This window comes from Notolepis coatsorum (genome assembly GCF_963971535.1).
Source record: "Notolepis coatsorum genome assembly, chromosome: 2".
NCBI classification, from domain to species: domain Eukaryota; kingdom Metazoa; phylum Chordata; class Actinopteri; order Aulopiformes; family Paralepididae; genus Notolepis; species Notolepis coatsorum.
This window is the reverse complement of record NC_140166.1, coordinates 40,544,758-40,557,740: the sequence shown is the minus strand read 5'-3', so window position 1 is coordinate 40,557,740 and position 12,983 is coordinate 40,544,758. Positions and strand designations below refer to the sequence as shown.

At 41.2% G+C, this 12,983-nt stretch overlaps 1 protein-coding gene across 2 annotated transcripts; it reads left to right on the top strand.

Moving 5' to 3' along the window:
* The first annotated feature begins 1,566 nt into the window (after nt 1–1,566).
* Nucleotides 1,567–12,044, top strand: tbx1 (T-box transcription factor 1). 2 transcript variants are annotated; one of them, XM_084307286.1, is made up of 8 exons: nt 1,567–2,616; nt 4,094–4,460; nt 6,642–6,743; nt 6,932–7,103; nt 7,911–8,066; nt 9,786–9,853; nt 10,380–10,480; nt 10,880–12,044. In XM_084307286.1, exons 1-8 carry the CDS (start codon nt 2,424–2,426, stop codon nt 11,260–11,262), a joined length of 1,542 nt encoding a protein of 513 aa, XP_084163412.1. In that variant the 5' UTR covers nt 1,567–2,423; the 3' UTR covers nt 11,263–12,044. The 2 variants fall into 2 exon arrangements, with proteins under 2 accessions (XP_084163412.1, XP_084163411.1); XM_084307285.1 differs by having other exon boundaries at nt 1,568–2,616; nt 4,043–4,460.
* The last annotated feature ends 939 nt before the right edge of the window (nt 12,045–12,983 follow it).

The window sequence follows — 12,983 nt, the reverse complement described above, 5'->3', positions numbered from 1 at the left end:
ATGCATATCGACAGCTGTTGACTCATGGCATAATATTCACGCGTAGGTTGGCTGTTCTTGTAAATGCATGCTTGAATACTTCCTCTGTTCGACTGCTTGCTCGGTGCTGCAAGTATAGGCCTTCAAGCGAATTCCAACACGGCCTCTTCCCATTTTGATCGGGTCCTGTATTTTGTCTGTTATCACCCGACAGATTTGGCAGTGATTAAGTGAGCGGTATATGGCATCATTTGATAAAAAATAAGGGAATACACGGACTTGTCTTGAGGTGGACTATAGAGGCTTAGTCGTCCACGATATTTTAGACAGGCTGCGGGTGTATAGGTTACAATATATTTTACAAAATAGTCGGTGGCTACAGAATTTCCTCTGTAAAAATAAATAAATCAATATCGGCGTATATATGGCTAACTCAATTAATTCAACAACACTGCTACAAAATAATAACCACACGTTTTTAATATGATAGGCGTGCATAACTGTTCTACAAAGATAACATTTTCATAAAATTGGTATATTGATTCGTATTGATAATATAGATAGGCAATCATGTGTCTGTCTGTCTGTCTGTCTATATCTATCTATCTATCTATCTATCTATCTATCTATCTATCTATCTATCTATCTATCTATCTATCTATCTATCTATCTATCTATCTATCTATCTATCTATCTATCTATCTATCTATCTATCTATCTATCTATCTATCTATCTATCTACCATCTATCTATCTATCTATCTATCTATCTATCTATCTATCTATCTATCTATCTATCTATCTATCTATCTATCTATCTATCTATCTATCTATCTATCTATCTATCTATCTATCTACCATCTATCTCAGTAGCCTAAATATATTTGGTAAAAAAATAAATAAAATAATAAAATAAAAAAGAAACATATCGTCGTGGAAGTTTATTTATGCTTATTGCGCCCAAGATAAGCATCGAAAACAAACCGGGCTAATCCGTAAAGACCTCAGAAGTGTCGCTAACTACGTTATCTCATTAGTACCCGCAGCGTTCGCACATTATCCACTGGGTGTAAATTAGATTCAATCCGGTTGCTATTGCTGCAGCTCAGCGAAACATAACTTTTGTTCCTACTCATTAATTATGAACCTTGATAAGCAACGAGATATTGTAAGCACCATGGAAGGTCAAGTGCTCAGCCTTCTTGCCTTACAGACTGTTGATTCTGTCACAAGTTAGTGCTGAACAAACTGAACTATCACGCTTTGGCAAAGTGTATTTATTACATGGAAGCAATATATGCGCAACAGTATACCTGAAATTATGAAGAAGAAAGAACATTTTTCTGAATCTTATTTAAGAATTGAGCTGCAATTCAGGCAGGAATGTCCTTCAATATATTAGCCTACATTGCAGAAACGGTCATTATTGGTTTGGAAAACAATAAACAATAGTCATTATGGCCTATACTCGAGAAAAAATGGCTGAACGGATGGGTGGATGAATGAATGAGTATAATACATAAAAACAACAAAATATGTAAATACAGTGTTATCTGTTGAATATACCAATTCGCCTAATGTTAAATGAACGTTATTTCAGCACAAATATATACAGGTCCACAATCAACACTAGAGACAGAAGAAATGGTTGAAACGTTGGGAAATGTACAAGGATGGCGCACAGTCACTATATATTGCATAACTGTAAATACTAACAAACATAACACAATTTACTGTAAAAGTGCACCATACTTTAAAGCCGGACATCCGCCATGATGACGTTCGAACTTTTCTCCCGCAGAGACGAATTCAAATGTGCCACATGATTGACATGGTCTTATTCAAATCAAACAGCGGAGAGAGAGCACAGACACTTGTTTCGAGTCGTGGTGCTGCACGGGAGGCGTGGAGCTGACGTTCTCTCAGCAGCAGCGTCTCCTCAGCGAACTCACATGACATCACCACCCCGCCGCCACCGACTGGGGAAGAAGGGAAGCTCTCTCTCCCTCTCTCTCTCTCTCTCTCTCTCTCTATCTCTCTCTCTCTCTCTCTATCTCTCTCTCTCTCTCTCTCTGGATGAACAATGTTTTGATCTACTACAAGAGGACGTGTTTGGGGGCAAATCAAATGAATTTGAGCACCGAAAGTTTTCCAGCTGACCATATTTTCCAAATAGCCGTGGACGTGGTCGTGGGAATACTTTGCTTTGAGCCGCACGGCGCGGACTCGGAGGCTGATCTACGAGTGTCGCCCAACTCCCGCTCCGAGTGCACGGAGTGGCGAAATGTAAAACTATTCCAGCGCATGTCCTCCTTCTCCTTCTCCTCCTCCTCCTCCTCCCCATTGCGCACAGCCTTCTCTCGCTTTGTGAGCGTGTTCGGGGCGGCGGTTGGAACGCAGAGAGAGGAGAGAGGGACGGCGTTTTCTTGACTTGATTTCTTGCCTATGGACGACAGCGGTCCCCTTTCTCCAAAGGCGAATGCTTTCAGTATCGCCTCTCTGATTTCCGCCGCAGAGCGAGCGGGACGCGCAGCGGCGTTTGACAAACACAACGTCGGCTGCACCACCGGCCCGCAGGACGACTGCAGCCGCGCTCCCGTTAAAATGCACTACAGCACTGTCACACGGGAAATGGAAGGTACGCGCAGTGATAATAACCTTGTTGTACCAGTTTGTTTGTTGGTGTTATTATTATGGTGTTATTGTCGTTGTTGTAGCATGCATATATATGGCCTGCCCTGTAATTGCAAACAATTTATAAAAATAGGCGAATAAATAAAAACACACATCTTGATTAGCGCATATCCACCACGTATTTGAATGCGTAGAACCACGCGCGTTAACGCACATTACAGGCATTTAGGAAAATAAAATCTGGCACAGTTGTCCTATTATATACGGAGTGCGGATTTTCTCCAAATGAACACACGGCTGGTGTGGTGGAATGTAGTGAGTTATATCCTGGGAGCCAGACAGGGGTTAAAAAAAAAAAAAAAAAAAAAAAAAGTTTCCCACTCCTAATCCGAAAGTGCTGTGTAGAGTCGACCTGGATTCAGGGAGGGGAGCGTAATAGATTGAAAATGAAGCTAGGAGGAGGAGGGTTTACATGGGCACCCGTGCGTAATGGTAAAAACAGACGATAATGGGCCCTATTCAGATCACCTGAATGAATATCCACTTCATATATACCGTTTGCCAAATAACGATAACGCAATTATATATATAGTCCCCCCCCCCCCACGGTTACTCCCCGCGTGTTTGTTTGTTCATGCAAATAAGTGTTTGTTTACCTTGTAAACCGTTTACACTCCACTGTGCCAGCTAGCCCGTCTATTGTTTAGGGAAGACGTTGTGGGCGATACCCTTATATCCAAAAGCAAATGGGTGCCGGAAAGCCCATTAAAAAGGGGCGCACATGCTCTGTCAGTCAGTCTCGTCCCAAGGCGAGGAAAGGCACATTACCTGCAGCTCCTTATCTAAATAGAAATAAGAACCGGTTTTATCGCGAAGGGGAGGCCCCTCTGTGTGTGAGATAAGAGAGGAGTCTGGATTGTGGTTTAGCATATAGCAGCAGTATAGCGCGGAGCAGGGGCCGCTTGCGTGGGATTATTATACCATTGCGCACAATCAATCGATTAAAAAATAAATAAGCAATATGCACACGAATATCTTGTTTTTCTATCCGAATAGTTAAATAACATAATACGGGAACGACCAATAAAGAGCACGTTCAGTGGACTTTTTGTCACTATAATTTGGATGTTTCGCAAGTCCCCCAAAGAGAAGGCAATCTGAAACATTGACAAATAGAGAGCAGACGGCCATATAGTTTATTATAGCTATACTGGCGGTGTGGATGCAACCTCAAGGATTAATGAACATTCGAGACGGGACCTATATTTTCAACCGAAAGAGGTGTAACACACCGCCGTGTCGAACACCTTCACGTGAAGATTACTGAACCCTGCATCTGATTTTGTGTTGTTATTATTATTATTATAACCCGAACTGAAACGCATATATATATATATATATAGTAAATCCATTTTTTGGAATGATTTCAGCGATCTCCAGCCCGTGGCTGACGCAGCTGTCCCATTTTTGCGACGTTGCAGCCTTCACGACCAGCAGCCTGAGCAGCCTGAACACGCCGGGCAGCTACCACCTCTCGCCCTCCCCCGGGGACCCGTACAGCCAGCATGAGGCCCACTTCGAGCCCTGCCCGGCCGCGCAGCACAGCAGCTACAACTACTCGGCGGCGGGCTCGAACCCCGGCCAGGCCCAGCAGCAGCAGCAGAGCGACACCGGGACTTCCAACCGGGACTGCAGCTCCTCGTCGTCCTCCGGCTCCACGCCGAACAGCAAGGCGAACGCGAAGAAGAACCCCAAGGTGGCCAACATTAACGTGCAGCTGGAGATGAAAGCTTTGTGGGACGAGTTTAATTCGCTTGGGACAGAGATGATCGTTACTAAGGCTGGCAGGTGAGTGGATGAATTGATATAGCCTATAATTATAGGCTCAGTCATACCGTAAAATAACTTTTTCTCGAATGCATAATAGAACTGTGTGGGTACACATTTGTATAGTTACCAAATATGGATTAAGCTTACTCCCTCGGAGTTATTACAACTTTTATGGGAACAGATAGGCCTTCAATAGGTGGTCATGCAAAGGATATTATAGTGAAAAATAACTGAGCAAGGCATTAAAATCACATGCGTCTCACGTGATATTTCAAGTTGGAAACGCTTTTAAATATATAATAATAAAATGTATATATATATTATATATACTATAGGTTCATGTTTGAACTGAGACGTTAAGATAATGCTATTTTTATTTTATTTTTTAAATAGGCAAGCACCAGCAATATACCGATAGACATAGCAATTGTGCAAATAGTAATCAGTGCAAATGGCTTAAGAGGAGAAATGTGGGCCAATTGAAGTTTTGATATGACTGTTGTAAACACAGCCTTGATCTGGATTCGGTGGTGTTTTATAGATTGTCAATAAGGATAATGACCCGCGGCTAGTTGTTCAACCTCAAACCCAGATTTTACGCACCAATGTTACGGACAAGGCCTACTCTTTAAAATGTGTAAACTAACAATATAGCACTTTAACATATAGTACTTCTTTATAGCCTATCGGATTGTTGACGCTTGGTTTTACTCAAACCTTGACAAGCGTTTGTCTTGTATTACAGGCCTACATTATGTCCTAATTACAGGTCTACATAATTGTCTACTTTCCGACATTTTGGCTATATAGCTGGTAGTTTAGTTGATACAAATCGTGAAATATAACAGGATCCGACCTACTTATTATTGTTCATAGCTTTAGGCTATTGTGCATGTGTTCTATCGTATACAGGCTGTCTGCGCTATATATCATAATAGGCCTATATGACCTTGATATTTGGGCTACCAAAAACGTTTTACTTAACGGTTATTGTAAGCCAATAATCAGCCAACTAAATAATTTGAATAATAGTGAATAATAAATAATAATGTGAGGTAAAAAGAAAGTGACAATATAAGGTATAGCCTATATAATTGATTATTATTGGAAGTGAGGGTGCCGGCACTGCAAGGCTCAGTTTACCCATACTCTCCATTATCTGACAATAATCTGTCATTTCAGAGACACCAGGGGACACGGGACAGCACTTTAAAAGCTACTTTAACCTCACCTATCCACGACTGCTGCTTTCAATAGACACTGACGTTAATTGAGCGTTAATTGTGGGATCCCTTTCACTATAGTTCGACGGATAACTCAACCCACAGAAACAGTTTATTGTTTATGGAGTTGCCCTTTACACAGTCACAGTGCATATATGTGCAAATATGCGGCTGCGTGAGGACGAAATAAAAATAAGGCCGTGTGTGTGTGTGTGTGTGTGTGTGTGTGTGTGTGTGTGTGTGTGTGTGTGTGTGTGTGTGTGTGTGTGTGTGTGTGTGTGTGTGTGTGTGTGTGTGTGTGTGTGTGTGTAGGTGTGTGTGTGTGTGCGTGTGTGTGTGTGTGTGTGTGTGTGTGTGTGTGTGTGTGTGTGTGTGTGTGTGTGTGTGTGTGTGTGTGTGCGTGTGTGTGCGTGAGTGTGTGTGTGTGTCTGGAATTCATCAAAAGGCAGAAGAGAAATTACAGCGAATAGCAAGAGGTTATATAAGTCGAGCTAAAAGGCTACAAACCAAATCCCCATTTGGATAACCCAGAAATGTAACCGTGGCCCACCCTGTTTACGCACGCGCTGAATCACGTCATGTTCAATTGCTTACGGCCTCTGTCTCCGCGAGGCCCTGCACTCCAGGCGCGAGCCTCCACCCCAGGCAGCCTCCACCCAAGGCGCGAGCCTCCACCCCAGGCGCCCCCATATATAATTAAAATGGAGAATTCAGCAATGTACAACAACATATAGCCAACTCAAATGCCGTTTTCTTAACGCGAGACTTCTCCGGGAAATAAATGCCTATATATTTACGTTAGTGCACGCATGCATTTGTATACACTCCGAGTAAACAGTATTTAAGGCCAATCATAAATGAATTATATAGGGGCTAAACTTAACATTGCAACATAAACAAGTACTCTCGCAAGAGAGCAAAGCTATACGTATTTAGACCTATATTCAAGATGTATATATGTTTTCCTCTTTTCCAGGCGTATGTTTCCAACGTTCCAAGTGAAAATCTTTGGGATGGATCCCATGTCAGACTACATGCTCCTAATGGATTTCCTACCAGTTGACGACAAACGATATAGGTATAACGTTAACTTTGGTCTTTTTTGGGGTCTAATTTAATTTACAAATGCATTTTAAATGCTCTATTGGTCTATATTGAAACGGCCCAGCGCTATAGGCTTTCTATAAGTTGGGAAGATATATAACACCTCCAAAATGTGGTACTATTTATATATTTATGTGTGTTCCCTCTGGTGTCCATCCGCAGGTATGCCTTCCACAGCTCGTCGTGGCTGGTGGCGGGGAAGGCCGACCCCGCCACGCCGGGCAGAGTGCACTACCACCCCGACTCTCCCGCCAAGGGCGCCCAGTGGATGAAGCAAATAGTCTCCTTCGATAAACTCAAACTCACTAACAATTTACTAGATGACAATGGCCATGTGAGTAATATCCACTGCTCTGTTGTGTATAGTCGCCTAAATACACGTGCGTGCAATAGAGACTCTGGGTCCTATATCTATATGCAGTCCTTCATCGAAATGTAAATAAAAGGGAAGGTTAATGAAGTTAGATAATTGTATTCACCATCGATTTGCCAACTGTTGATGATAATAACACATGCGTTTTAAGTATATTGTAAACAGTTATGCAAGTGATATGCATGCGTATATGGCTGCATTATGAATTAGTACAAAAAATAAAAGTGTTACATTTTTCAAAAGGCTAAAATAGGCTATACTTTTCAATAATCCATGACTAATCCATGGCTATAGGGACTTCATCTGGAAATAGCAGGGTTTTCTCATTTGCTATTTTAGCTTATTCAGGCAATAGGCATATATATAATATCACAGGAGATTGTGAAGGATTTTACATACTAATACTACTGTATACTAATAGGCTACTGTAATAAGATTAGCATAACTGGTTACCGGCTGCATTCGCCTATGTTGTTGTCTTTTAGTTTTACTAAATCGACTTACAACCAAAATGAGAAATGTAATGGTCTTGAGGGTTTTCTCAGGCGGGCATCATTGTTCTGCATGCATGCTCAAGTTGCACGTTTAATCTGATGCCATTTTGTAACAAAAGTTACCAAATAGACGCGATTCAATGTATTTTTACGCGTGATGCATCGCGCAGGCTAAACACATGCATGGTATTTAATTTCCTAATGTGATATGATTACGGCTATAGCATATCATGCCTACTTATAAAACTAACACGTTCTCATATCTTCTCTTCAGATCATTCTAAACTCCATGCATCGATACCAGCCCAGGTTTCATGTCGTGTATGTGGACCCACGCAAAGATAGCGAGAAATATGCCGAGGAGAATTATAAGACATTTGTTTTTGAGGAAACACGGTTTACGGCGGTGACAGCATACCAGAATCACAGGGTAAGATATGCATCCGTTGCAACTTATGATGTGAAAATGTGACTTATGTGACAAACTTTGTAAAACTTGTTTTTTTTTCCTATATAATTATTTAAGATTATTTCCAATATGGCTATCTAACTTGATAATCTATAAATCAGTATATATCAGTATATATTATGAATCATAATTTGATGTCATTACAAAATTATTAGAACGTGGCAAGGCTGGACCCATGGCATTATGACAAGCATTGCGATACGAAAAAAGATATGCATTGCAGCAGTCACGTGCATGTATAGGTCTGTGAACTGAAGATTGTCCTATGAGGCTATATACAAACAATGCATTGTATCCATAATAAGACCTCGATTTCCCAAATTAAAATAAGGTGCATGTATGGGACTAAATCTTAAATTATCGAATAGGCCCTGATTTCTGCTTGGGCCCTAACACACAGAATATCATCACCTTGAGTAAGAGTGTTTGGCGTCTCTACGCAGCTGTCCGATCGTTTTTGCATCTTTCCCTGGTTTATTGACCTCTATAGGTTTCGCACCTAAGGGGCCTTTTAGTTTTAACTGAGGAAATTGATATGCCACTGATTTTTAGATAGTAACAAATATGTCATTAAGGTCGGTAGGGTACCTTTTAACGTATCCTATTATTCAGCGTTATTACAAGTGTTTTTTTATTTCAATATTCTGTGCGCCAAAAATAAATTTTTATTTTTATAAATACATGGATCAATTAATTAATTAATGAATTAAAATCAACTCAAGTACTGAATATACAGACTATTCTATACTGGCTATTATTATTATTATTATTATTATTATTATTATTATTATTATTATTATTATTATTATTATTATTATTATTATTATTATTATTATTATTATTATTATTATTATTATTATTATTATTATTATTATTATTATTATTATTATTATTAATAATAATAATTATAATTATTATTATTATTCTTTACATTGTGTGTGATGATTCCTTGTAAATTCCTATAGCATATATTATCTTGATGAGAAGTAAGATTGTCAAAAGGGACCTGATGCCAGGACCCATGATGCAAAGTCAAATAAGACAGAACTGATAAAGCTTTCTGTCCACTCAATTCATTTAGTGAAATGGTTACATTTTGAACTATACTTTTTGCATATATGTACATTTAGTTATAGTTATTTAGATAAGTCCCACAAATCCCACAATTCTTTATTTCAAGGTTGGGCTAAATTCACTTTCAATTAAACTAATTCATGGCATGGGTTTTGACAGATAAATGAGATTGCACTCCTTTCCATTCGTGTTTAACTTTTGTATTAATTTAATTGAAAATGAATCAAGTCCACCCCAGGTTTATTTATGACGTTAAGTAGCCTACAACCAACTATCTAAAAACGATATCTTTAAAACAATAAAATAAATAAAAAACGGTAATATTAGCAAGTTGATTCAAATTGACTCAGCAACTTTACCGAAATGAACGCCTTTGATAAAAGTGATCAAACTTCCCTTGCATGTAAAATAAAATAAAAATAAAAATATTTTTGGGGTTTACAGACATATCATTTTTAAAGGTGGGCAATAAACAACAGTTTAACCTTTTGAGAGACAAGCTAACACATCATGCCAACTGGCATGTTTGCAATTATTGGAAATAAATAACACATTTCTATCTATATGGTGTGATATCAAGGTGTTATTTTTGTTTGTTTTCTACAGATCACACAGCTGAAGATAGCCAGTAATCCCTTCGCAAAGGGCTTCAGGGACTGTGATCCAGAGGACTGGTGAGCAGCATCCCGCACTTTCAGTCACGTTTCCACGTCACATGTGGAGACGTGCAAATGACACTGCATTTTGAGAATTTAACTGACGGTCAGAGAATTACCGAGGTCCTATGTGTTAATTTTAAGAAAGAAAAAAGGGAAAAAAATAAGTAATTATGAGTTATGCTACAAGTTGCTTAACATTTACATAAAATGTTGTCATTTAGCTGACGCTTTTATCCAAAGCGACTTACAAGTTTTGTACGACAAGTCAGCATGAGGGTACAACTCTATCAGCTGAGTAACACTGTTCATCAAAGTGTTGAGTGCTACAGTGTAGGTTAGTATATTAGGACGAGTAAGAAGGTTCGTTTTTTTAATTCTTTTTAGACATACCTGGACCAACACTTTAGTCTCAGTGATCCTGTGACATATACTGCATATCTGCTTATTACGAACATACATCATCCATGCTATATAATAAATAAATTGTGCCTTTGACATTCATTAAACAAGGGTGTAACTGAATCCATTCTCCCTGCTTCAGGCCCAGGAATCACAGACCCGGCTGTCTGCCAATAATGAGTGCCTTTGCCAGAACAAGGAACCCCATGTTATCTCCCCCCCAGCAGAACGGCACTGAGAAAGGTCTGTATGGCAGGTTCTTTGTTTCCCATCAGAACTCATCGTCGCTGTAAAAAACACACACAAAGCCATCTTTGTTTACTCAATCGCTGCAACACATGGTATTTATTCAGGTATTTATTAATTTTTACATTAGCCATTTCCTTATCTGTTACACTGGTGTGTAATCAGTGTGAATCTGCCCTAATTGTGGTTATATAAGATAAGATGGATCGTTTGTTATCCCCCCTGGGGGAATTCTGCATGGGGTCACGGCAGACCCGCACAATTATTCAGCGAACAGAACTGGACATGCTTGATGTGGAACAAGCTGTCAGAGTAGAGTAAGCCATAGCGCTTGCTATAGTTTCTAATGATAATAGTCTCTAACAGACTGTTGTCTGCTCTGTTGTTGTTCTGCAGACGACAGCAGGAGAGACTACGACCGCGACCCCAGCGGCACGCCCCTCCACGCCGACCCGGCCCACCAGCTGATGTCTCGGGTCCTCAGCCCGGCCCTGCCCGTCCCGGGAGGCCTCCACGCCGTGCCGCTGACCGGCGGGCGGCCCAGCCCCCCCCACGACCTACGGCCGGAGTCCCACGGTTTACCGGCCGACACCCTGCACCACCACCCCTACAAGTACCCCACCACCTACGAACACTACCTGGGGGCCAAGACCCGGCCGTCCCCCTACCCCCTGCCCGGCATCAGGGGCCACACCTATCACCACCACATGAACCCTGCCACGGCTAACATGTACTCAGCCACGAGCGCCCCCGCTAACTATGACTATGGGCCGAGATAATGACTGCTGCCCTGCCCCGCGGGCTAACGGCTAACGGCGCTGTGTGGGAACAGGCCAACAGGCGGGGGGAAACAACACAACTCTGTCTCTTCATGGCTTTATGCAACGGAAAAAAGGGTGTGTTCACAAACTGCACTCCTTGTTGCTGGATACCCCTTTACCCCCAACACCCCCCTACCCCCTACCCCACCCCCCCAAAAAACCTGCCGTATTTATTTAAAGGAAATGTGTCTTGGCAGGAAGTACGGGCAGGTCCTCTGAGCCCTCGAAGAGGTCTGCTTTGACCTTTGAACCCAAACAGCAATAGCTCTACATCAGGGCACCAGTCGCCTGCGTGCAGTGCAAACATTGAGCCAGTTAAGGAGCTATAGGAGGGACCTCTCCTCGACATGGACAACGCTTTTCATCACAGACTGGAATTGATATTTTTCTTTTGTGTTGGATGCACTTTTTTTTTTGGTCTCGTTTTCTTGCTTTCAAAAAAGCCATATGTTATGTAGTCCGTCAAGCTTCTAGGTATAGATGAGATTTTATTTTTTTTGCATGTTGAGCTCATCAGAGAAAGGGGGCGTCGAAACACATCGAAATGTTTTTGTTTGAGAAAAAAAGAAGAAAAAAAAAGAGATTTGGGTTTTGAACAGCTCTGAGAAGCTTGTACCATGGCACTGACTTGCAGCAATTCTAAGTAAATACAAAGGAAAGAAACAGAATGACTGTTCTGTAACTGTAAAATAAACATTAAATTCTTTACGTTTAATTGATTAAAAAAAATGTGATCTTTCCACCAGTCTTCCATTCACATTCTTGTCATGGTATCACAGGCCAAGGAGGGGGGGGGGGGAGCTTAACTGTCACCTCATTTGATACCATTGTTCAGGTTTGTCCAACCGGATTCCCTCTGTTTTGGTGGGTAGCAGGATTCTGGGTTAGGAGCAGTCATTTGGAATGGAGAGTTGGAAGCTGTATAAACACCTGACTGTACAATAACGCACTGCAGTTCAAATGTCACAATCCACACCTGGCTTGGTGAAAAAATGGACATGCACATGTCCATCACCATGCGAGCGCAGGCACCGCACAGGCTAGCTTAACCCTTTCACTACCACACTACATACGGTTAACCCTTTCACCACACTACAGAAGAAGGTTAACCTTTCACTACCACTACAGACGGTTAACCTGTAGTGTGGTAGTGAAAGGGTTAACACTTTGTTGTGTGGCAGTGAAAGGGTTGACCCATATTGTCGCAGTGAAAGGGTTAAATCAAAGATGAACCCTCTCGATGTTAGATTGTATTGCCCCACACAACCACGTGTGTGTGTGTTCTATAGTGTGTGTGTGTTCTATAGTGTGTGTGTGTGTGTGTGTGTGTGTGTTCTATAGTGTGTGTGTGTGTTCTATAGTGTGTGTGTGTGTGTGTTCTATAGTGTGTGTGTGTTCTATAGTGTTCGTGTGTGTTCTATAGTGTGTGTGTGTGTGTGTGTTCTATAGTGTGTGTGTGTGTGTGTGTGTGTGTGTTCTATTGTGTGTGTGTGTGTGTGTTCTATAGTGTGTGTGTGTGTGTGTTCTATAGTGTGTGTGTGTGTGTGTGTTCTATAGTGTGTGTGTGTGTGTTCTATAGTGTGTGTGTGTGTGTGTTCTATAGTGTGTGTGTGTGTGTGTTCTATAGTGTGTGTGTGTTCTGTGTGTGTGTTATATAGTGTGTGTGTGTGTTTGTGTTC

Excerpts from the sequence above, each read along its gene's own strand:
- tbx1 (XM_084307285.1), top strand. The coding sequence starts at position 2,424 with ATGGACGACAGCGGTCCCCTTTCTCCAAAGGCGAATGCTTTCAGTATC. Across the intron at positions 6,744-6,931 it reads GTTGACGACAAACGATATAG|GTATGCCTTCCACAGCTCGT; the intron begins GTATAACGTTAA and ends GTCCATCCGCAG. Across the intron at positions 10,481-10,879 it reads GCAGAACGGCACTGAGAAAG|ACGACAGCAGGAGAGACTAC; the intron begins GTCTGTATGGCA and ends GTTGTTCTGCAG.